General features: G+C 53.9%; 2 protein-coding genes and 2 non-coding genes across 5 annotated transcripts; 2 read left to right on the top strand and 2 right to left on the bottom strand.

Moving 5' to 3' along the window:
* Positions 1-69: 69 nt before the first annotated feature.
* Positions 70-5,664, bottom strand: WNT1 (Wnt family member 1). Its single transcript, XM_008003094.3, has 4 exons — positions 3,936-5,664; positions 2,954-3,207; positions 2,000-2,265; positions 70-1,537 (listed from the first exon to the last, which is right to left on the bottom strand). Exons 1-4 carry the CDS (start codon positions 4,037-4,039, stop codon positions 1,049-1,051), a joined length of 1,113 nt encoding a protein of 370 aa, XP_008001285.1. The 5' UTR covers positions 4,040-5,664; the 3' UTR covers positions 70-1,048.
* On the top strand, positions 3,082-17,574 carry WNT10B (Wnt family member 10B). 2 transcript variants are annotated; one of them, XM_073020686.1, is made up of 8 exons: positions 3,082-3,176; positions 6,380-6,490; positions 9,755-9,895; positions 10,193-11,251; positions 12,129-12,242; positions 12,347-12,609; positions 14,366-14,739; positions 16,122-17,574. In XM_073020686.1, exons 5-8 carry the CDS (start codon positions 12,169-12,171, stop codon positions 16,578-16,580), a joined length of 1,170 nt encoding a protein of 389 aa, XP_072876787.1. In that variant the 5' UTR covers positions 3,082-3,176; positions 6,380-6,490; positions 9,755-9,895; positions 10,193-11,251; positions 12,129-12,168; the 3' UTR covers positions 16,581-17,574. The 2 variants fall into 2 exon arrangements, with proteins under 2 accessions (XP_072876787.1, XP_008001294.1); XM_008003103.3 differs by lacking the exon at positions 3,082-3,176 and adding an exon at positions 5,928-6,018.
* Positions 7,047-7,150, bottom strand: LOC119623925 (U6 spliceosomal RNA). The gene has a single exon (XR_005240027.1). It is a non-coding gene; the product is annotated as a U6 spliceosomal RNA (small nuclear RNA).
* Positions 17,575-22,204: 4,630 nt separating the features above from the next.
* LOC119624083 (small nucleolar RNA U13) lies at positions 22,205-22,303 on the top strand. The gene has a single exon (XR_005240171.1). It is a non-coding gene; the product is annotated as a small nucleolar RNA U13 (small nucleolar RNA).
* The last annotated feature ends 1,456 nt before the right edge of the window (positions 22,304-23,759 follow it).

Raw genomic sequence — 23,759 nt, 5'->3', positions numbered from 1 at the left:
GGTAAAAGGAGAGGACAGGGGACACCACAAACAAGGCTGTGTTCTGGATTCAAGGAAAAGCCACCAAGCCATCGATAAAAATAGAGATTTTATTCTGCAGAGGAAGATGCTACATTGGTGGGGGCGAGGAGCCACTAATAGCTACAATGGAAGGAAATACTGATTCCAGGAGGCAAACGCATCTTTGAGAAACTGAGGAGAGAAGAGGGACCATAAAAGGCTGCAGGGAGAAAAAAGAGAATAGTGGAGTGGGATAGGGTTGAGTTGGAGGTGTTCTTTGCAAACCAGGCTGGGACCCAGCACAATAAATAGTTTTATTTACAACATCCAAACTCGTGGCTCTGTATCCACGTTTCAGTGCAAATTATTTACACACTGATGAGGAGGCAGGACAGGAAGGGGTAGGAGGTGGCCCAGGGAGGCATGGCTCACAGCTGTTCAATGGCTCCACGACAGAGACTGGGAGAACGGGGGCATTTCTGCTGGTTCCCGCAACCTCATTTCCACATCATCACAGCTGCCCTTTTGCCCTGGAACCTCCTGCTTCAGCGGCAGGTGGGGAGGAGAAAGGTCCTGATGCCCAGGTGTGGGTTCAGGGTCTGCACCCGTGGCAGGAGAATAGGAAGGGGCCTCGGAGGACCCAGAGAAAACGCAGGACAAAGGGGAAGAAGAGAGGCAGAGAGGTCACTGCCGCGATGGAGCAGGCAGAGTGACACCGTCAGGAGCTGACCCCATGGCAGAGGGGACCCATCCTTCTCCCACCTCCTGGCCAAGCAGGGGGCAGTGCAACAAGGGGTCTCCCGCGGAGAGGGAGGGAGGTAGGTCCGGGGCAGGTCCATCAGGATGGCAAGAGGGTTCATGCCGCCCCAGGCAAGTGGTTTGAGGAGTCCCCAGGTAGGAGGAAGTGGGAGAGATGGGATACGTATGAACCGCGGGGAGTGTGACTGGAGGTACTCGGGTGGGCGAATAACCGGGTCTTGAGTGCCAGCGAGTCTGTTTGGGGGAGGGCTCGCGGAGAGCGTTCCCGGGGGCAAGTTCGCGCAGCGCCTCACAGACACTCGTGCAGTACGCGCGTGTGCGTGCAGTTGCGGCAGCTGACGTGGCAGCACCAGTGGAAGGTGCAGTTGCAGCGCTCGGTGACGCGCTGCGTGCGCGTGCGGTGGCCCCTGCCGCAGCAGAGCAGCTCGCAGCCGTCCAGCGCGGGCGACGAGCTGTTACAGGCGCGCCCTGCCGTGCCCGCTGTACCCAGGCGTCCGCTGTACGTGCAGAAGTTGGGCGATTTCTCGAAGTAGACGAGGTCGTGGGGGGAGGGCGGTTTGTGGGCCGGGTCTTCCGGCTCCAGGCGCAGCAGCTCCGCCCGCGAAGCGCGGTTGCTGCCGCGGTTGCCGTAGAGGACGCGCGAGGCGCCGTCGAAGCGGTCGCGCAGCACATCGCCCACTGCGCGCAGGGTGGGCAGCCGCATCCAGCACGTGCGCACCGTGCAGGATCCGGACATACCGTGGCACTTGCACTCCTGACGCATCTCGGAGAATACGGTCTGCGGGGAGAGGGGAAAAAAGAGTGTCCCAGGGCACCCGGCCAGAGTCACCCTCCCAGACACTGCCCCCTCCCGGACGCCACGGGGGCCGGACCTCAGCAAAGGCCCAGGCCTAGCTGAGCCCAGGGGAAGGGAGACGCGAAATGTTCCGCTGAGATTTGGAAACCCTGCCCAACCCTGCTCCGCCGCGGCGGGTCAGTCTCGTCCTCTCAGGCTTGTTTTTCAAATCTGTATAGTGAAGAGCTTGTGCTTGATTTGTAACCTCTTCTACCTGTCCGCGGGCCAGGCATCCCTTTGCCCTCAGCCACTGTCTCCTCTATTCTCCGGCTTCGTTCCAAGCCTCCAGCTCTCCCAGGACGCCCTCTCCTGGTGCCCCTTGCCTTATCTCACCGACCGTCTCTTCCCCAGCCCGAGGTTGGCCACTGCCGCTCCGCTTAGGGTGCGGAGCCTCTCAAAGCTCACCGTACGGCCAGCCTCGTTGTTGTGAAGGTTCATGAGGAAGCGCAGGTCCCGCCCCTTCTCCCCGGAGTCCACGAACTCCCGGCCGAAGAGGCGGCCGAAGTCAATGTTGTCGCTGCAGCCCCCCCAATGCCAGTCGGGGCCCCCGGGGCCGCGCCGCCGGTAGTCGCACGTGCAGGATTCGATGGAACCCTCTGAGCAGGAGCGCGCCACCGAATGGGTGACCCCGGCGGAGGTGATAGCGAAGATAAACGCCGTTTCTCGACAGCCTGTGGGAGAAGGGAGCAGGGGATCGGCGAGGGTGTACGCGGGGCGCGGCCAGCACCCTCAGTGAAGGGCTTGGGACCGGAATCCCACCCCCGACTCCGCACTTAGAGTCCTGAGAGCCAAGGCCGGCAGTGCTGGAAAGCCGGTCTCTAGGGCTAGTAGAGAAAGCAGGTGCGTGGGCACGCAGCCACGTCCACGGGCGTAATCACACCTTACTGGGAGGTTCCAGGGCGCATTTTGGCTCGATAGCGGAAGTGGAGCAGCCCCAGAGAGAAAAACCAAAGAGAGGGGAACAGAAGAACCATACATCCCCAAGACTTCTTCGCAGCCCAAAAGTTTCGGCCCATGTTGGAGATGCAAGTCTTGCTAGGCGAGAGGCAAGACACACGCCTGCAGAGAGCAGCTTCCCAGGCGCTTTTGAGAGAGGCTGGGGGAAAGCGGCGGTCAGCCGGCGTCCGCGACCTGAAACTTTATCTGGGGCAGTAGCTCAGAAAAGTTAAGCTTCGTTTCCAGGGTGCACGGCTGTTAGAAGTCTGGGCCCGAGCTGGCGCTGGGCACCAGGCACTTGGCGGGTTGATCGTGTGACCCTCCAGGCGCCTGGGACACCTTCTCTGAACTCGCCCGCCCATGCCCTGGGGGTGACCCCGCGTTTCCCCTGCTCCCGGAAGCGTCGCCTTCCTGGGCACCCACCTCGGTTGACGATCTTGCCGAAGAGGTGGGGCCCTGGAGCAGTGGGACAGTTCCAGCGGCGATTCCGGAACTGCCACTTGCACTCGCGCACGGCACTCTGCAGCCCCCCACTCACGCTGTGCAGGATCCCCGGATTTTGGCGTATCAGACGCCGCTGTTTACGGCTCAACAGCTGCAGACTGGGCTCGAGTACCAGTTGCAGACTCTTGGAGTCCGTCAGCAGGTTCGTGGAGGAGGCTACGTTCACAATACCCCTGGTGGGACGTATGATAGCTCAGGCTCAGGAAGGGGATCCGCACCCTAACCATAAAAACTGTGCCACCCGGTCCTCTTCCTGGGGGTATGTGGCTGGAGAGAGTGGCGGGAGATTAATAATACGCTAATAACCCCGCGCTCCCAGGCTCACTAATTTGAAAGAACTGGGTGTCCAGACTTGTGTGTCCCCAGTAGTCCCAGGGCTGCTCGCCTGAGCCGTAGGTCCGGAGACTGGACAGAAGAGGTACCCGGAGACCGAGTGTCTACCTCGGATCTCCGAGCCTCTTCCGGTCAGCCTGAGCGAGATAATCATGGCCTGCAGTTTTTGCCCACCCAAGGCGTGAAATGCTTAGGAGTCCCACCCTCTTCTCCCCTCCTTTCTAAGCGAACGCCTGGCCCTTCACTTCCCGAGGTGGGGAAACCTGTGGTGAGGCCACGACCGTGAGGCTGGAGTTGGCGCTCAAAGGGGAAGGGCGGTGCTAGATGAGAGTGGGCTCCCTGCCTGGGGTATCTTAGGCCTCCGCGGGCGGGCGGATCATTCGCCCCACTTCTACAGAGCTGGAGCCTGGGGCAGCACCATGCCAGATCGCCCTTCGGTGTCGCGGAGGAAAGTCAGAGCGGGGAGGGAGCCTGTCGGTAGACGGATCCCAGAGCGTGGGAGCTGGGTAGGGTTGGCCCCTGGCTCTGTGCCTCGGGACAAGTGGCGACCCCGCACCAGCTCACTTACCACCATCGGCCACTGCTGTTGGCAGCCAGGGCTGCGGGCAGAGCGGCCAGGGCCAGTAGCAGCGTAGCAGAAACCCAGCCAGGCAACAGCGCCCAGAGCCCCATGGCCTGCCTGGCTTTGCCCGCTCTGTGCTGCAGTTGCGGCGACTTTGGCTGTTGCCCGCGACGATGGGACGGGACGCGGCGGTGGCGGCAGTGGCGAGAGTTCGCAGTCTGGCTTTAACAACCCTGGGGGCGGGCGGCGGACAGCATGGCTCGCGGTCCCGGCTGGTGGGCTGAGGCGGCCACGGCGGGCGGCACCGCCTCTTATAGTTGCGGCGCTGGCTGAAGTGACGGGAGGAGGCTGCCCCGCCGGGCCGCACTGTGGCACCAGGGCGCACCGGTTAGGGGCGCAGACAATGGGCAGCGAGCGGGGCTGTGGTTCCCGCCCGTCTGAGCCGAGAGCTGGCGGGTTGGCCGTCGGGGCTCACCCCCGCCCCCTGCCCGGTGGCCCCCGCCTCCGGGCCTGCACTGGCCGCGGACCCCTCCCCTTGGGACACCCTCCCACGCGCGCTCGCCTCACTCAGCTGAGCGTCCGGAGCCCGTCGGGGACTAGCATCCGCCAGGGGGCGCGGCGAGAGTGTGCTGCGGGGAGAGCCCGCCAGGGGCCCAGCCCGCCTCGCCACCCGCGGTGGGGTTGTCCCCTCGACGTCACCCCGGGCCCCTCCGACGTCCCCTCTCTCCCCCGTCCTGACTGTCGGAAGGAAAGCTGTGGTTCTGGGCAGCGACTCCGGGGAGACGCTTAACCGCCCAGGAACCCCCGATGGCTGGACAGAGAAGGAAAAGGGGGAGACGGGGGCGTGAGGGCGGCTGTGGTCAGGGAAATCCCGGGGATGAGTTGTGGGGGTGAGCTGACCAAAAGGAGCCTAGCGGTGGAGAGAAACCTGAAGCAGCAGGCAGTTTGCTCATGTGGGCCAGAAGGAGCGGACAAGTGGCTGTGTGTGTGTGTGTATGTGAAGTGGGACAACATGAATATGGGTGGGAGTGAGAATGTGCTGTGTTCTGAGGGTGCATCCTCTTGTGTGTTGGTACGTGCAGAAACTCCTTGTTCTGGTGAAGGATGTGAGGAAACTTTCCAAAGAATTTTGGAATTTCACTCAAGTCAGAAAGGGTCATGGAGTCACCTTGTCACAGTCACCGCCTGGGGCAGTGTGTCAGGAAGGTGGTGGCGACGGTTGACAGGAGACTTAGAAGCATGATTGAGGGATGCAGAGTGTCTGGATTGTGTATGGAGTGGGTGGATGAGCGTGTGCATGGGATGATTAAATATGTGTGTATGTGTCATTCTGTTGCCCTTTGTACCTCGTGGCATCCTATGGTGTGTCACACTGTGGTATGTGTCAACCAGTGCATGTCATTGAGGGAGAGAGCTGAGCCTACAACCAAGATGATATTGAGGTGAACCGAGCCTGGAGTGGCTAAGTCTCTGAGGCCTACGCTCAGAAAGGATGGGAAGTGTTGTGGATGTCCAATGTATGCATGGTGATGGAGAGGACTGGGAAGACAAGGGTTATTGCTGGCTGCATTGAACCTAGATTAGGAAACTTGTGCCTCCATGTGTTTGCTTCTCTTTGGATTTTTCTGCCACGTTTCTGTCTTCCCCCAAAGCTCTGGTTCCCACCATACTGGGATACCCAGAGTGCCTGTGACCATCTCATCCATTGTACATTTTTCTGTTCTCTCCCAGGGACTCCTACTCAGCTTCAAGGCCACTTTGGCCTCCTATTGAAGAAGTGACAGGCTGGATGCTGTGGCTCATGCCTGTAATCCCAGCACTTTGGGAGGCCAAGGTCAGGAGATTGAGATCATCCTGGCCAACGTAGTGAAATCTCATCTCTAATAAAAATACAAAAATTAGCTGGGTGTGGTGGCGTGCACCTGTAGTCCCAGCTACTGGGGAGGCTGAGGCAGGAGAATGGCTTGAACCCGGGAGGAAGAGATTGCAGTGAGCCGAGATCACACCATTGCACTCCAGTCTGGGCTACAGAGCGACTCCGTCTCAAAAAAAAAAAAAAGAAGAAGAAGTGGCTGCTTTTCCCTATATGGTGAATAGGGGGCACTGCCAGCCTGGTTATCATGCCCCAGCACCACACACAGATGGCCCCTGGAAGGAGGGAAGATCTTTACATCTCTTCTCTCTCCTCATTTTGCAGAATTAAAAATAGATCAGGCAGTTGTTCAAGGTCCACATCTAATAAATGAATCAATGGTAGAGTCAGGTTAAAACCCAAACCAATTTGACTCAAAGCCCATGCTCTTTCGAACTTACCAGCTGCTTGCCAGTGTGCAGCAATTGCATGCTGGGAACCCTTCTCAAAATTGATAGGTTAAAATAATTTTTAGGGCCTTCCTGCCTCCCTTTTGAGTTCTAGCTCTCATTTTTTTTTCATCTCTCTTGTCTTTTAGGATGTCTTCTGACTGAAAAATTTCCCCAGGCCTGAACCTAGAGTCTTAAGTCCCAGAAATGACACGATTCTCTTCCAAGGCAGGGAAATCACTCTTAGGAATAAATGTCAGGTAAGTTTCATTAATATTCCTGGGCACTTGTGTTTTAAATGGGATGTATGTTAACCCAAATGAAGCCTGATGGAAGTTATTTTATAAAGAAATGTCCTTCTTTCCCTTTTTTCTTCCCCTTTGCCCAGCCTAGTATATCTGGCCCTTCCAAGGATCCACCCCTGAGGGAAAAGGTGTAGTGGTCCAGCATCCTCCATAGATCCAAAAGCCAGTAGTCTCTGCAGAGAGGACTCAGCATAGATGACTCAAGTAAATGGACAATGTCCCATGGGGAGCCTGTCCTTTATCCCTTATGAGTTTCTTCCCACTGGGGCCTGGGTTACAGCTTTTGGCCTGGTAGATTGATAAAACACCGTGAGGGTGGGAGGCTGGCTGGAAGATATGGAAGCCCTGTCTTTGACCACTGGTGTCAAGCAGAGGTGGGAAGAGAGGAAAGGAGCCATTGTGCTTTGTTCCAACATTCCACCCACCAGGAGTAGGGGAGAAGAGGGTAAGGCACCTAGATCTGGGTCACATTTGTTATGACCTGGCTCACATTTCTTTTTCTTTTCTTTTTTAAAATATGAAATGCTTCACAAATTTGCATGTCATCCTTGCGCAGGGGCCATGCTAATCTCTGTATCATTCCAATTTTAGTATATGTGCTGCCAAAACAAGCACCCAAATTTCTATTTATATCAAATAATCATGATATCAACTGTCCCCTCTTTCTTTCCTGCATCATCCACTTACCTCTCTCCTGGAACATACACATAAGCATGCAGACATGCTGCAATAGTACTCATCTGAAAAACCCAAAAACTTCATTAGACCCCACGTTACTGCCCAAGATTGCTCCATTTCAGTGCTCCATTTTACTGCAAAAATCAAAATGGTTGATTTAATTACTAGAGCCAATATCTTTTCTTTTCTTTTCTTTTCTTTTCTTTTTTTTTTTTTTTTTTCTTTTTTGAGACGGAGTTTTGCTCTTGTTGCGCAGACTGGAGTGCAGTGGTACGATCTCAGCTTACTGCAACCTCCACTTTCTGGTTTCAAGCAATTCTCCTGCCTCAGCATACTGAGTAGCTGGGATTACAGGTGCCCACCAACACTCCCAGCTAATTTTTGTATTTTTAGTAGAGAGGGGGTTTCACCATGTTGGCCAGGCTAGTCTTGAACTACCGACCTCATGATCTGCCCACCTCAGCCTCCCAAAGTGCTGGGATTACAGGCATAAGCCACTGCGCCCAGCCCAAACCATCTTTCCTAAAACAGAAGTCTGATTAATTCATTTGTCTGCTCAAAATTTTCCAATGAGTCCCCATCTCACTCAAAGTAAAGGCCAAAATCTTTACAGGGACCTCCTTCCCAGCCCTCCAGCTGCATTGCCTACCACTCTCTTCCTTGTGAATTCCTCCTCACCAGCCCCGCTGGCCTCTTTTCTAATCCTTTGAACCAAGCATGCTCCTTTCTAAGGGTCTGTGCACCTGCTTTTCTGTCTTCTAAAATGCTCTTCCTCAGATCTCTCCATGCATTTGTTCCCTCAGTTTGTTTTCCCTCCCCCTTTATAAAATAGAATCCCACTACTAATCTCCTTTACTCTGCTTCATTTTTCTCTGTATCAATTTTGACCATGGATGACTTTAAAGGCTTGAAGTTGAAAATCAGTAGCAAACCACCCCCCTGGAATAGGGGTAGAGGTGAGATGTTAGAGGGGAGAGGGGCTTTGCCTTGGCTTTGGGATCTGGGAGGAGGCAGGGCACCAGGGTTGAGAGTTTGTGGGCAGAGGAGCCTACCCTCCTTTGAAGCACCCGCAGGCAGCACTGCCCCGTTGGACTAGGAAGCCATAGCCCATCCATTAGGCCTGAGTAGAGAAGGGGGCAAAAATTCTGTCTAAGGTAATCCCATGGATTTGTTGGGGTCGACTGCTGAAAGTGGGGCCTTCCTCAGAGTCCAGTCGGCCCGCAGACCCTTTGGTGCCTCCAGGTGGTGGCCTACGGTGCTGCAGCAGAAGGCGCATTAGGCAGAGGGTGGGCAGCGCAGCTGAGCTCACCGCCACGGGCGCATCCATCCCTCCTGGGCCTATAATTTGGGTTCCCCAGGCCTGGCCGCCCCTATCAGCGGCTCAGCAACAGATGAGTCACCCGGGACCCCGGGCCAAGGCAAACATGGGGGGAGGAGGAGGAGGAGGCTTCCGAGGCTTTAGCCACCGCCTCAGTTGCTCGACATCCCCCAATCTCCAGGGGCCCCCACTCTTTTCTTTGACCCCCGCCCTCCAGGGCCCCAGTGTTCTTCCCACATTGCTCTTGTTACACCCTCCATCCCTAGGATAGGAAGGGCAGCCCTCCACTCTTCTCATCGAGGGGAAGGGGAACCAGCTTGCTCCTAGATCCTCCCTGCAGTGATGAAAGCCCCCCACTTTCCCCCTCCTGTCATTGGCCCCGACCCACGTCAAGGTCTCTCTGGTTCCCGTCCCTCCCCTTTCTTGGAGCTGGCCGCGTGCTTGGGGTATTAGGCAATGGGTGTGCACCCGCAACCCTCTCCAGGCCCCGCCTGTCCCACCGCCCTCTAGCCGCCTGCGGGTCAGTACTCAGGCCAGCCGGTCGGGCTGAGGGCACTGCGGGCCAGCTCAGGCCACCCAGTCTGCCGGCCTGTGGCCTCTTGTCCCAGAGTTGGGCTTCAGTAGAGAGAAGGAGCAGGACTCTGGGTCCATGGATTTGGAACAGTCCTGCTTGGGGAGACCTAGGGTCACCAGGAAGTTGAAACCTATTGTAGTAGTTCTGTCCCTTGCCCCTTTTTGGCACCTGACTGTATGCTGGAGCTTGACAAGGGTAGAATCAGAAGGCAAAAAAAGTAATCCCAAACCTAAGGGGGACCCAGGAGACACATGGAGAAATACAAATGTCCATGAGGTCCCCATGGAGAAGAAAGGCTTAGGCAACCTCATTCCCCTCTTCCAAGGACCTGGCAGGAATCCCAGGCTGACTGCAAGAAAAAGAATAAGGACACTGGAGGGGATCACAAATCCAGGTGTAAGGATGAAAACTCTAAGATGGGACTTGCAGATTCTGGTGACCTCCAAAACCACACATGGTTTGGCTCTTGTCCTCTAAATGGGAAGGAGGGTCAGGAACTCTAGGGCTCCCTTTTCCCCACCCCAGAGGTAGGAAATCAGAGAAAAGCAGCCTGGTCCAGGCTGTCCAGTGTCAGAGACCGTGGCACTTTCACCTCCCCAGACTGCTCATCAACCTGGCACATAAAGGTGATCTGTAAATATCCCAACAGATGTAAGTTCGCTTGATCTCCTGTCTCAGACTGCTGTGCCCGCTATCCAACAGTGACCCCTGCAGCACGGGCAGGACCTCCAGCAGCACAGACTGGAGGCTGGCTGCCCAGCAGAGCTGCAATGCCACCACCAAGAAAGAGGTGACTGTGGTTGTGGGTATCATCCCTGTGCCTCTGCTTGCTGGGGGCAGTCTGAGTCAATGTGCTTGGGGCGCGTGGGGCCAGCCGTGCCTTGGGCTGCGGTCTGGCGGGGCGGGGGGCAGCTGGAAAGCCTGGGGCCCCTCTCTGGCAAAAATAGCCCGCAGTGGTTAGAGCTTCGAGGGTGAGTCAGGCGGGAGCACGGTAGCGCCTAACCCCTTCGCTGCCACTGGATCTTCCTAAGGCGGTTTGCCTTTGCTTATGCACCCCAAGACCAGGCTCTTTCCCGGCTGCCCTTAGGCTTGGCTCAATTTTGGATCCCAAGGCCCTCCTCATCCCACAAGAAGCAAGTCTACAGCTTGGAGCAGGAATCCAGGCCACCCAATGTGCAGACTGGGGGAATCCCGAGAAGGGTAGGATACCTCTGTTGGCAAGCATCCCTGCCAGGCAAGGAAGCATCGCAGCAGGCTGATGATCTTTGGTGCTACCTGAACCTCTGCTAGGGCCAAACTCTGAGGCCAAAGCTGACCCCTCCAAAGGGGCAGGCGCAGGGCTTGGAGGTGGGTGGGAACCAAGCTGCCCAGACCTGTGCTTCTCCTGCCCACTCTGAGTACCCTAGGTGCGCTCAGGCTGTGGGTGCCACATGTGACTGTCCCACACCGAGAAGCCCAAAGACTGTCCGGCTCCATCCTCATCTTGTCAAAGGCACTTTCCAGCCACCCTGATCTTGGTGGAGAAACTGACTCAAAGAGAAGTGATTAAAGATGTGGCCACTTTGGTCCCGTTCTGGCTGCCTAGGAAGGTTACTACACCCTCCCTGCAGCCTTGGCGACCCCAGAGCAGGTGAGAGGAACTCTAGCCACCTCCTTCTTCAGTGGGGCCAAGCCTGAACCCAGGCGTCGGGGGAGAGGGTGTGTGAATGTGTGTGTGTGTGTGTGTGTGTGTGTGTGTGCGCGCGCGCGCGCGCGCGCGCTGGGAGGAGGGGGAGCGGCTGCATTTGCCTGGTCAAGGCTGGGAGTGGAGAGTAGGGTGGGGAAGCCCCAGGCTTGGGGAGGGGCCGCAGCTCTGTCAGCCCGGCAGAGCCACCGTGAGCTCCGCGCCAGCAAAGCCAGAGCCCTCAGTCCTTTGCTCGGAGGCTTGCTAGCTCTCTGGATCACTCCCTCCCTTCCTCCCTCCCTTCCTCCCCGCGGCCGTGGCGGCGCTGGGGAAGCGGTGAAGAGGAGTGGCCCAGCCCTGGAAGAATGCGGCTCTGACAAGGGGACAGAACCCAACGCAGTCTCCCCACGGTTTAAGCAGCACTAGTGAAGCCCAGGCAACTCAACCGTGCCCGTCCTGGACCCCGCACCCAAACCACTGGAGGTAATTAGACCTGGGAAAGCAGGGAGGGCAGGGACGTGCACACAGGGAAGAGACAGGCACGTGTGTAGTCAGACAGACAGACACGCATCCACCCACCGAAGCACAGAGACACATAGAAAGCCAGAGATATTGCTAGCAATAAAGACAGAGAGAATAAAGGAGTGCCCCCAGATTTAGAAAGCAATGAATGTGAGAGCCAAGGGGTGAGGACCAGACGGGTGCCTATGGAGGAGGGGAGCTTGTAGTTAGGCAAGGTGGGGGATAGGGAAGAGGATTCAGTCTGCGCCACAGTCCCTTTTAGGAGAGAGCCAGGCTCGCCTCCCCATCTTTCCTGCACCTGGAGCCTCTCCTCTTTCCTTGCTGCTCAGGGAGGAGGCAGTGTGGGTGGGGAACTCATTCTTGGACCTTTCTCATGGAGCCTGCTTGCCCTTGATGACACCTGGAGGTGACACCCCCTTAGGTGGTGGGGAACCTCCTCCCTATCCCTCTCTCTAGCCCTGTGAGGGCGGGGAAGCTAGTCGTGGGGCCCTGGAAAAGGGAGCAGTAGACGAGGTTGTGGAGTAAGTGTTTGTGAGTCTGTGTGTCTGAGTTTGTATGTGAGTGTGTGTCTGTGTGCTGGGCGTTGTGTCTGATTGGGCAGCGTTCCAGGGGTGCTCACTTGAGTCCTGAGCTGGGACAACTCCTGGACTCTTCTTCTTTAAGACCTCCAAGCCTCAGGGACTCTGGGAATCAAGGGGTGATTCTTCTTGTTTGAGGAGGAATGAGAAGGGTCAGTAGGGTGGCACCGGTGGTTTAGGAGCCCGAAGGAGAGCATCACTTGGTTCCCCAGGCGAGCCGCCCTATTCCTGAACCCGCATCAAGTCTTCCCGTCCCGCAGGTCCTGATCGATCTGCCCACCGGAGCCTCCGGGCTTCGACATGCTGGAGGAGCCCCGGCCGCGGCCTCCGCCCTCGGGCCTCGCGGGTCTCCTGTTCCTGGCGTTGTGCAGTCGGTGAGCAGTTCGCCTTGTCTCCCAGGCCCCAGAAGCACCGACCAGGGGTGGGGAGAGTTGGAGGGGTCTGGACCGCAGACACCAGAAGCCTTCTTGGTTCCCAGGGCTCTAAGCAATGAGATTCTGGGCCTGAAGTTGCCTGGCGAGCCGCCGCTGACGGCCAACACCGTGTGCTTGACGCTGTCCGGCCTGAGCAAGCGGCAGCTAGGCCTGTGCCTGCGCAACCCCGACGTGACGGCGTCGGCGCTTCAGGGTCTGCACATCGCGGTCCACGAGTGTCAGCACCAGCTGCGCGACCAGCGCTGGAACTGCTCAGCGCTCGAGGGCGGTGGCCGCCTGCCGCACCACAGCGCCATCCTCAAGCGCGGTGAGCCTGGCTGGGCGGGTAGGCGCTGCCGCCGAGGCTAGAGGGTGGGGGGCGGACCGAGGCGCGCGGAGGCGGGAAGGAACGGGTTCGCTGCTTCGGGAGGGGCCTCTCCTGGAATTCCCCCCTCCCCCCTCAGACCCGCTCTGAGTCAGGTCTGGCCACTCGTCTGGGGCCCTGTGCGCCTAACTTCCACCTGCGTGCTGCCGGCGAGGCAGCTGGGTCCCTGCTCTCCTACCCTAGGGCCCCCCTTTCCTGCCTCCGCCCAGCTTAATCTGGGTTGCACCTGTGAGCAAGAGATGCCCCCAGTCCTGGAAGCTTCAAACGGCCCCCTATTCCCTCCCCCATTTTCTCTCCCCCATCTTGGCTGGACAAGCCCAGGCTGGTGTCCCCAGTGTCTCAGCGGGGGTGGAGTGACGCCCCCAACCGTTTAAGGGTTAAATCTGCTCCCCTAATTGCTGGGGTTCCCAGGAGCCAAAGCTGGGAACAAAGACCCTGATGACTTTGAAGCTGGGGAGCCAGTCCCCTCCTTTGTGCTGTGGGGGCTCCAGGTGTTGCTCACCTGAGCAGGTGAAGAACGGCTGGAGAGGCAGAGAACAGGTCACTGCTGGCCTGGTCTGGGAGGCATGGCTGCCTCTCCCCATTCCCTGCTGGAGTTCACTCCCTGAGGTGTAAAGACCCATGGGGGCTCAGCCCAGAGATGGGGGCAGTGCTCTGGGGACTATGGGGTTAATAGGCAGCTGCCATCTGCAGGGGAATTCCCAAGACTTGTGCAAACAGCTTCACCCCTGGAGGGTTGGAGTTCGGGGATCAGAAGGCTGGCCCAGGAGCCCTGGATCCTGGGGTAGGAGAGGCCTGGTCTCTAAGAGGGTGCTGTCTCTCATCTTCTCAGGGCTCCGGAGAGCCCCTGCCTAAAATGAAGTGAGGGTCCCCCTCCTTCCCCACAGGGCCTGGTGTAGGGCAAGGCTTGGACACCTAAATGGTAAGCATGTTTATTTAAGTCTGGGAAAGGCTTGGCATCCTGAGCTTCTGTGACCCCCAAAACATAACAAAGAAGCCAACCTTTTAAGAGGGCCTTAGGGAAAATCACTCCCCCACCTCTCTCCTCCTCTCAGTGTTTTATAGGGTAATAGCAGGTTAGGATAAACATTAAAAGGGCAGTCTTGAAGGGCAAATATAAAACTACATCCTGGGAAGCGGAAGGGCAGCTCCATAGCTCCAGTGCTTTGGGGGTGCTAGGGTGGTGGAAGGTAGGTTGGTTAAAAGACTGACTAACCCTGAAGTGAAGAAAAAAAAAAAAACCAGAACCACAAAGGCTCTGCTGCCAACTCACCCAAGCTCCCTGCAGGGTTGGGGGAATTTCTAAGGCTTTCAGATGTAGAACTCGGTTGTACACATCTTCAAAGACCTCAGGGACTCCCTCTTAGTCATCTCCCAACTCCAGGGGTCTCTCCCTCTGGGCTAGCTCTTTCATCTACACCTGAAAATCACCGACTTACAGAATGAGAATGGGCCTCAGAGATCATCTTGACCCATCGTCTCCCACCTCCCTTTAGAAATGAAGAAGCTGAGGCTCTGTGCTTTCTGTACCCTTCCTTGTCCCATGACCTTCCTCCAAATCACTCAGCTGGTAAATGGCAGGGTCAGGATTCAGTTAGGAATTTCTGGAGTTGGAGGGGGGCTGTTTATTTCTTTCTGCCTCCACACTCTCATCTGCCTGTCAACCTTACCTCCACCATCACAACCTTCTCATCCCCAGGTTTCCGAGAAAGTGCTTTTTCCTTCTCCATGCTGGCTGCTGGGGTCATGCACGCAGTAGCCACTGCCTGCAGCCTGGGCAAGCTGGTGAGCTGTGGCTGTGGCTGGAAGGGCAGTGGTGAGCAGGATCGGCTGAGGGCCAAACTGCTGCAGCTGCAGGCACTGTCCCGAGGCAAGAGTTTCCCCCACTCTCTGCCCAGCCCTGGCCCTGGCTCAGGCTCCAGCCCTGGCCCCCAGGACACATGGGAATGGGGTGGCTGTAACCATGACATGGACTTTGGAGAGAAGTTCTCTCGGGATTTCTTGGATTCCAGGGAAGCTCCCCGGGACATCCAGGCACGAATGCGAATCCACAACAACAGGGTAGGGCGCCAGGTATGTGTGTACATCTTGTCCTGGGTCTCCCCAGCTTTTGAGGCCTGGTTAGAGTTTGAGAGGCACAGGGGAATAATAGGATAAAGTGTGATGAGTGACTGACACCATCAGCAAGTCACCCAGCCTCAGTTTTATATCTGTAAAGAACCTAATGATACTTACCTTACAGTGTTATTAAGACTGAGCTAGCAGGCCAGTGTGGTGGCTCACGCCTATAATTTCAGCACTTTTGGAGGCTGAGGGGGGAGGATTGCTTGAGGCCAGGAGTTCAAGAACAGCCTGAGCAATGTAGTTAGACCCTATCTCTATATTTTAAAAAATTATATATAAAAACAGACTGGGCCGGGCGCGGTGGCTCATGCCTGTAATCCCAGCACTTTGGGAGGCTGAGGCGGGCAGATCACCTGAGGTCAAGAGTTCGAGACCACCCTGGCCAAGGTGGAGAAACCCAATCTCTAATAAAGTACAAAAATTAGGCGGGGTGCGGTGGCTCACGCCTGTAATCCCAGCACTTTGGGAGGCTGAGGCGGGCAGATCACGAGATCAGGAGATCGAGACCATCCTGGCTAACACGGGAAACCTCGTCTCTATTAAAAATACAAAAAATTAGCCGGGCATGGTGGCATGTGCCTGTAGTCCCAGCTACTGGGGAGACTGAAGCAGGAGAATCGCTTGAACCCGGGAGGCGGAGGTTGCAGTGAGCCTAGCTTGTGCCACTGCACTCCAGCCTGGGCGACAGAGCGAGACTCCATCTCAAAAAAAAAAAAAAGGGCCAAAAATTAGCCAGGCATGGTGGCCGGCACCTGTAATCCCAGCTACTCAGGAGGCTGAGGCAGGACAATCGCTTGAACCTGGGAGGCGGAGGTTGCAGTGAGCCGAGATGGCTGCACTTCAGCCTGGGCGACGAGAGCAAGGCTCCATCTCAAAAAACAAAAACAAACAAACAAAAAAACAGACTGATCTAGCAAATGGTATACCCAGCATAGTGCCTCATCCTTGGCTCACTACATAGTAGCTATTATTACAGCTGCCTTCCCTACAGAATTTAGGCGTGCTGTGGGCCAGACTCCCAATTTTATAAGTGCTTACAATGGAAAGAGCACTGGATTGGGTGTCAGGACAACTAGAGTTGAGTCTTGGCTCTATTACCAGCTGTTGATGGAAGACGGACAAATCACACCACTCTAGCCTCAATTCTGTCATCATAAAATGAGGGAGTTGGCTATTAGTTAACTGCAATGTCCTTTCTATTCTGATATGCCACATTATTCTTGCCTCCATTTGTCCCTCTCTGTGTTCTCTGTTCCCTTCCCTCTGCTGTGCCTCTGTGTTCTGTCCATTTGCTGCCCTCCGCTTCACCTCTTCTCTCCCTGATGCTCTAGGTGGTAACTGAAAACCTGAAGCGGAAATGCAAGTGTCATGGCACGTCAGGCAGCTGCCAGTTCAAGACATGCTGGAGGGCGGCCCCAGAGTTCCGGGCAGTGGGGGCGGCGTTGAGGGAGCGGCTGGGCCGGGCCATCTTCATCGATACCCACAACCGCAATTCTGGAGCCTTCCAGCCCCGTCTGCGTCCCCGTCGCCTCTCAGGAGAGCTGGTCTACTTTGAGAAGTCTCCTGACTTCTGTGAGCGAGACCCCACTATGGGCTCCCCAGGGACAAGGGGCCGGGCCTGCAACAAGACCAGCCACCTGTTGGATGGCTGTGGCAGCCTGTGCTGTGGCCGTGGGCACAACGTGCTCCGGCAGACACGAGTTGAGCGCTGCCATTGCCGCTTCCACTGGTGCTGCTATGTGCTGTGTGATGAGTGCAAGGTTACACAGTGGGTGAATGTGTGTAAGTGAGGGTCAGCCTCACCTTGCGGCTGGGGAAGAGGACTGTGTGAGAGGGGCACCTTTTCAGCCCTTTGCCCTGATTTCCTTCCAAGGTCAATCTTGGTCCCTGGAAGCTTAAAGTATCTACCTGGAAACAGCTTTAGGGGTGGTGGGGGTCAGGTGGACTCTGGGATGTGTAGCCTTCTCCCCAACAATTGGAGGGTCTTGAGGGGAAGCTGCCACCCTTCTTCTGCTCCTTAGACACCTGAATGGTCTAAGATGAAATGCACTGTATTGCTCCTCCCACTTCTCAACTCCAGAGCCCCTTTAACCCTGATTCATACTCCTTTTGGCTGGGGACTCCCTATAGTTTCACCACTCCTCTCACTTGGATAACCCCAGGCACTATTTGGAGCCATATGATCTGTATCTAGAAAGAGATCACCCATTCATGTGTACTATCCCCAAACTCCTCTACTGCAGCCTGGGCTCCCTCTTGTGGGATAATGGGAGACAGTGGTAGAGAGGTTTTTCCTGGGAAGGGGACAGAGTGCTGAGGGGCACTCTCCCCTGAATCCTCAGAGTTGTCTGTCCAGGCCCTTAGGGAAGTTGTCTCCTTCCATTCAGATGTTAATGGGGACCCTCCAAAGGAAGGGGTTTTCCCATGACTCTTGGAGCCTCTTTTTCCTTCTTCAGCAGGAAGGGTGGGAATGGATAATTTATTGTACTGAGACTTGTTCTTGGTTCCTGTTTGAAACGAAAATAAATTAAGTTACCGGACTGGATGCAGATGGTGATGTATGTACCCACACTTGGGATCCCAGTCCATAGCTTCTTTTCTAGGTTAATTCTCCTACCTTCCTACACTCAATGACTTCATGTATATCCTGCTGAGTTCCGCAAAGGATTTGACATGAATCTCAGTGACTTTGTTGGCAACTTTTCCTTTGTAAAACCAGGAAGGACTCCTAGGTGGGAAGGGCTACAGTTCCAGATGTAGGCCCTATTGACTCTCTATGTGCCTCAGCTCCAGATTTCACCTTGATCACTGCCTTAGAACAAGGGCTGGCAATTTTTTTGTTTTTTACTGTAAAGGGTTAGATAGTAAATAGATTACACTTGTGATCTTTGTCCCAACTATTCAACTCTGCCACAATTACTCAACTCTGCTGTTATAGATCAACAGCAGCCATAGACCACACATAAATGAATGAGCATGGCCGTGTCCCAAAAACTTCATTCACAGAAAGGGGCTGCAAGACCAAATTTGGTCCCCTAGCTGCAGTTCGTTGACCCTTGTTCTATACCACGAGGTTGCCTTCGTTCTGGAGTTTTTCAGTCCTAAATGTATCTCGACACTGAACTTTGACCTAAAAGAACAGGTACCTTTTTCTCTGGTTCCAAAGGAGTGAACTTGAGATATAGATGCAAGACTGATGGGAAACGTATAAAACGTTGACTTTGTTCTGGAGTTTTTCAGTCCTAAATGTATCTCAACACTGAACTTGGACCCAAAAGAACAGGTACTTTTTTCTCTGGTTCCAAAGGAGTGAACTTGGGATATAGATGCAAGACTGATGGGAAACGTATAAAAGAGATTTATATGCTTGAAATCAGAGTTTTTCCCTCTGGAAAGTAGCAAAACCAGCCATGTTCTCTCATGGAATTATCTGCATTTTTTTTTTTTGTCCTTATTTATTTGATTTAGACAGGGTCTCACTTTGTTATCCAGGATGGAGTGCAATGGTGCGATCTTGGCTCACTGCAACCTCCTCCTCCTGGGTTCAAGCGATCCTTGTGCCTCAGTCTCCCGAGTAGCTGGGATTACAGGTATGCATTACCATACCTGGCTAAGTTTTGTATTTTTAGTAGAGATGGGTTTTCGCCATGTTGGTTGGCCAGGCTGGTCTCGAACTCCTTGCCTCAAGTGATCCACACGCCTTCGCCTCCCAAAGTGCTGGGATTACAGGCATGAACCACTGTGCCCGGCCTATTTATTATTATTTTTTTGAGACAGGATCTTGCTCTGTTGCCTTGGCTGGAGTGCAGTAATGTGATCTTGGCTCACTGAAAACTCCACTTCTTGGGCTCAAGCAATCCTTCCACCTCAGCCTCCCAAGTATCTGGGACTACAGACACACGCCACCATGCCTGGCTAATTTTTTTTGTATGTGTGTATTTTTTTGTAGGATAGGGTTTCACCATGTTGCCCAGGCTGGTCTTGAACTCCTGACCTTAAGCGATCTGCCCATCTCAGCCTCCCATAACCTTCCTCATTTAGAGCTCTTTTGTATTTCATCTTAGTAAAATAATTCCTTTATCTTTTAAGAGATAACCTCAACTAAACAGAAAAGGATTATTTATTTATTTATTTATTTATTTTTTTTTTTTGAGATGGAGTCTAGCTCTGTCGTCCAGGCTGGAGTGCAGTGGCGCAATCTCGGCTCACTGCAAGCTCCGCCTCCCGGGTTCACGCCATTCTCCTGCCTCAGCCTCCCAAGTAGCTGGGACTACAGGCGCCTGCCACCGCGCCCGGCTAATTTTTTCTATTTTTTGTAGAGACGGGGTTTCACCATGGTCTCGATCTCCTGACCTTGTGATCCGCCCGCCTCAGCCTCCCAAAGTGCTGGGATTACAGGCGTGAGCCACCGCGCCCGGCCTATTTATTTATTTTTGAGATGGAGTTTCACTCTTGTTGCCCAGGCTGGAGTGCAATGATGCAATCTTGGCTCACTGCAACTTCCACCTGTCTGGTTCAAGCGATTCTCCTGCCTCAGCCTCCCAAGTAGCTGGGACTACAGATGCATGCCACCACACCTGGCTAATTTTTCTATTTTTAGTAGAGATTGTGTTTCACCATGTTGGCCAGGCTGGTCTCAAACTCCTGACCTCAGGTGATCTGCCCGCCTCAGTCTCCCAAAGTTCTAAGATTACAGGCATGAGCCACTGTGCCTGGCCCTAGCCCAACATCTTTGAAAACAAACTGTTATCGGGCCGGGCACAGTGGCTCACGCCTGTAATCCCAGCACTTTGGGAGGCCGAGGCAGGTGGATCATGAGGTCAGGAGATCAAGACCATCCTGGCTAACACGGTGAAACCCTGTCTCTACTAAAAATACACAAAAAAAATTAGCTGGACGTGGTGGCGGGCGCCTGTGGTCCCAGCTACTCGGGAGGCTGAGGCAGGAGAATGGTATGAACCCAGGAGGCGGAGCTTGCAGTGAGCCAAGGTCGCGCCACTGCACTCCAGCCTGGGTGACAGAGTGAGATTCCGTCTCAAAAAATAAATAAATAAATAAATAAATAAATAAACTGTTATCTTTCTTTCTTTCTTTTTTTTCAGATGGTGTCTTGCTCTGTCTTCCAGGCTGAGTGTAATAGCTCAATCTCGGCTCACTGCAACTTCTGCCTCCCAGGTTCAAGCGATTCTCAGCCTCCTGAGTAGCTGGGATTACAGGGGCTGGCCACCACACCGAGCTAATTTTTGTATTGTTTAGTAGAGACAGGGTTTTGCCATGTTGGCCAGGCTGGTCTCAAACTCCTGACCTCAGATGATCCATCCGCCTTGGCCTCCCAAAGTGCTGGGATTACAGGCGTCAACCACCAAGCCTGGCCTCAACTGTTATCTTTCTAAGATTCAGTGCAGAAAAGGAATATGCATCACACATTTAGAACTTCACAAATGACTGCACACTTTATGCGGCTGCCAGATACTGACTCTAACAGGTTGTTTCTTTGGCCAGAGAATGTAGAAATAGTTCTCTCAACTTCTCTAGACAACAGACACTTCTGCTATCCAAATTACCCTCAAAATCAGATGAAATGAGAGTAGCACCAAGGTAGTGAGGACATTGAGGAGTATTAGGTTAGGGCAGTACTTTTTTTTTTTTTTTTTTTTGAGACAGGGTCTTAGGGTCTCTCTCTGTCACCCAGGCTGGAGTGCAGTAGCATGATCTTGGCTTACTGCAACCTCCACCTCCTGGGCTCAACCAATCCTCTTGCCTCAACCTTCTGAGTAGCTGGGAATACAGGCGTGCACCACCAGGCCCAGATAATGTTTGTATTTTTAGTAGAGATGGGGTTTCGCTATGTCGTCCAGGCTGGTCTTGAACTCCTGGACTCAAGCTATCAGCCCTCCTCTGCCTCCTAAAGTGCTGGGATTACAGGTGTGAGCCACTGTACCTGGCCGACAGTTTTGTTTGTTTTTTGTCTTGTTTTTAAGAAATAAGAGTCTTGCTATGTTGCCCAGGCTGGTCTCAAGCTCTTGGACCCAAGCAATCCTCTTGCCTTGGTCTCCCAAAGTATTGGGATTACAGGTGTGAGCCAATGTGTTCAGCCAGTACTTCTTTTTAAATTTAGAGTCAGTGTCTTGCTCTGTTACTCAGACTGGAATGCAGTGGCAAGATCACTGCAGCCCTGAACTCCTTGACTCAAGTGATCTTCCAGCCTCAGCCTCTCAGAGTGTTGGGATTTACAGGCTTCAGTCACCACACTGGGCTCTAGGGCAGAACTTTATGGCCAAATTTTATGTCCTGGATTTCCACTTGAGCATTGAGAATTCTGGGTTTGGAAATTTGATGGAGACAGAAGAAAGCCCATCCTTACTTCAGGCACTTACTGAACCTAGTGTGTGTGGAAGGAAGAGGGAATGCACTTAGAATGGGCATAGGATATAAGAGAATAATGATAAAGAATATTTATAATCAGAATTTCTCACACTCAGGACGAGAAAGGAGAATCTCTAACAGAGTCACAGCATGATTATTTCAGCTTTTTCCTGTTTCCTTCCTTTGTACTTTGGGTCCTTCTTTCCTTTCTAGCATTCCCTCTTCTTTCATCAGATACACACTGTGGCAGACTTAAGCCCCAAACCACAGCCTTGACAAATTCCAAATGGATTTTGTCAGCAAGGCCAACACACTCCGTCGCCACTTCCTAGCCCTGCTCCTAGCACATGCGCTGGGCTCAGACTCAGGCCTGGGGTCAGTGACAGGGTTGGAGTATGCAACCCACAGAATTGGTGGCTACAATTTCAGCTTTTACTAAGCTCCAGTGGCAGCCAGAGGGAGGGAGAAAGGTTGATGAACTGTAAGGCGGGCCTCTTGTCCCTCTTCAGCTCTAGATGAGTTCTACTCCTGCTGGCCTTTACCAAGTGGTTGGGAAGTTGCGGGGGGCAGTGGCCAGCTAATTGCCAGCTGGGCAGCACTCCTCCTATCTCTGCTCCTGTTTGCTCCATGGGCAGCCCACTCTGATGCTGCAACAGACACTTTCTTCAGACTCCAGACAGGTGAAGGACAGAAGTGCTGGGAGATTCTCTAGTTCCATTAATCAGTCCTGACTAACATCATGGTACCTGCTGCTTACTACATTAGACTGTCACCATTTCCATCCTTCTGTTGCACTGGGGATACAACCTTGAGAAGATCTGAAGCACTGGGCAGGAATATCAACAGGTTCCACCTCCTTGTCTGAGTTCCACAAGGCATGTGCATGTGGTAAGGGCACTAGGGAGGTTTTATAAAGCATAGTGTTGGTGGACAGTGTGGTGGGATAACCTGGTGGAGTGTTACTAGAAATTTCTAGAGAAAGAAATGCAAGAGTAATCACATGGAAATATCAAAAAACCCACTCTAGGAGTAATAATACTGGAGGAAGATCCTTTTGTAGTTCATAAGCATAATGACTGGGTGTTCACACACATGTGAGATGTGCCACCCTCAAACCTTGTTACATTGGCACACTATCCATTTGACATAAACAACAACAACAAAATACTGGAGGTGTCTTTTGCCCTTAAAAACACAGAGCTGGGCTAAGCGCAGTGGCTCATGCCTATAATCCCAGCACTTTGGGAGGCCTAGATAGGAGGACTGCTAGAGCTCATGAGTTTGGCCTGGGCAACATGGCAAAACCCTGTCTCTACAAATAGCATAAAAATTAGCTGGGTGACTGGGCATGGTGGCTCACACCTGTAATCCCAGCACTTTGGGAGGCCAAGGTGGGTGGATCACATGAGGTCAGGAGTTCAAGACCAGCCTGACCAACATAGTGAAACCCTGTCTCTACTAAAATATAAAAATTAGCTGGCCGTGGTGGCACATGCCTGCAATCCCAGCTACTTGGGAGGCTAAGACAGGAGAGTTGCCTGAACCCAGGAGGCAAGGGTTGCGGTGAGCTAAGATTGTGCCACCGCACCCCAGCCTGGGCAACAAGAGCGAAACTGTCTCAAAAAAAAAAAAAAAAAATTAGCCAGGCATGGTGGCGTGCATCTGTAGTCCCAGCTACTTGGGAGGCTGAGGTGGTAAGGATCATTTGAGCCCAGGAGGTTAAGGCTGCAGCGAGCTGACTGCGCCACTGCACTCCAGCCTCAGCAACACAGCAAGACCCAATTTCTTTTTTTTTTTTGAGATGGAGTCTCACTCTGTTGCCCAGGCTGGAGTGCCGTGGCGCGATCTCGGCTCACTGCAAGCTCCACCTCCCGGGTTCACGCCATTCTCCTGCCTCAGCTTCCCGAGTAGCTGGGATTACAAGCGCCCACCACCACGCCTGCCTAATTTTTTGTATTTTTAGTAGAGACGGGGTTTCACCATGTTAGCAAGGATGGTCTCGATCTCCTGACCTTGTGATCCACCTGCCTCGGCCTCCCAAAGTGCTGGGATTACAGGCTTGAGCTACCCCACCTGGCCAAGACCCAGTTTCAAAAACAGAAAAAAAAAAAAGAAAAAAAAAGAAAAAACAAACAAAACCACCAACAAAAACCCACACGACAGAACTGCCCAGCACAGTGGCACATGTCTATAGTCCCAGCTATTCAGGAGGCTGAGAAGGAGGATCACTTGAACCCAGGAATTCACGACTGTAGTGTGCTATTATCACTCCTGCGAATAGCCACTGCACTCCAGCCTGGGCAACATAGTGAGACCCTGCATCTTAAAAAAACACAGAGATGTGGCTCACACCTATGATCCCAGCACTTTGGGAGGCCGAGGTGGGTGGATCACGAGGTCAGGAGATGGAGACCATCCTGGCTAACACAGTGAAACCCTGTCTCTACTAAAAATACAAAAACGTGGCCGGGTATGGTGGCACACACGTGTAGTCCCAGTTAATCGGGAGGCTGAGGCAGGAGAATCGCTTGAATCTGGGAGGCAGAGGTTGCAGTGAGCCAAGATTGTGCCACTGCACTCCAGCCTGGGTGATAGAGTGAGAC

Source organism: Chlorocebus sabaeus, chromosome 11 (assembly GCF_047675955.1).
Source record: "Chlorocebus sabaeus isolate Y175 chromosome 11, mChlSab1.0.hap1, whole genome shotgun sequence".
Classification (NCBI taxonomy): domain Eukaryota; kingdom Metazoa; phylum Chordata; class Mammalia; order Primates; family Cercopithecidae; genus Chlorocebus; species Chlorocebus sabaeus.
Note: the sequence above shows the minus strand (reverse complement) of the source record. Positions and strands in the feature narration are given on the sequence as shown.

Bases quoted from the DNA above. Each gene is read 5' to 3' on its own strand.
- WNT1 (XM_008003094.3), bottom strand. From the start codon at position 4,039: ATGGGGCTCTGGGCGCTGTTGCCTGGCTGGGTTTCTGCTACGCTGCTA. The intron at 2,266-2,953 runs GTGGGTGCCCAG...CTTCTCCCACAG, and splicing joins CGGCAAGATCGTCAACCGAG to GCTGTCGAGAAACGGCGTTT. The intron at 1,538-1,999 runs GTGAGCTTTGAG...CTCTCCCCGCAG, and splicing joins ACAACGAGGCTGGCCGTACG to ACCGTATTCTCCGAGATGCG.
- WNT10B (XM_073020686.1), top strand. From the start codon at position 12,169: ATGCTGGAGGAGCCCCGGCCGCGGCCTCCGCCCTCGGGCCTCGCGGGT. The intron at 12,610-14,365 runs GTGAGCCTGGCT...TCTCATCCCCAG, and splicing joins CAGCGCCATCCTCAAGCGCG to GTTTCCGAGAAAGTGCTTTT. The intron at 14,740-16,121 runs GTATGTGTGTAC...CTGATGCTCTAG, and splicing joins ACAACAGGGTAGGGCGCCAG to GTGGTAACTGAAAACCTGAA.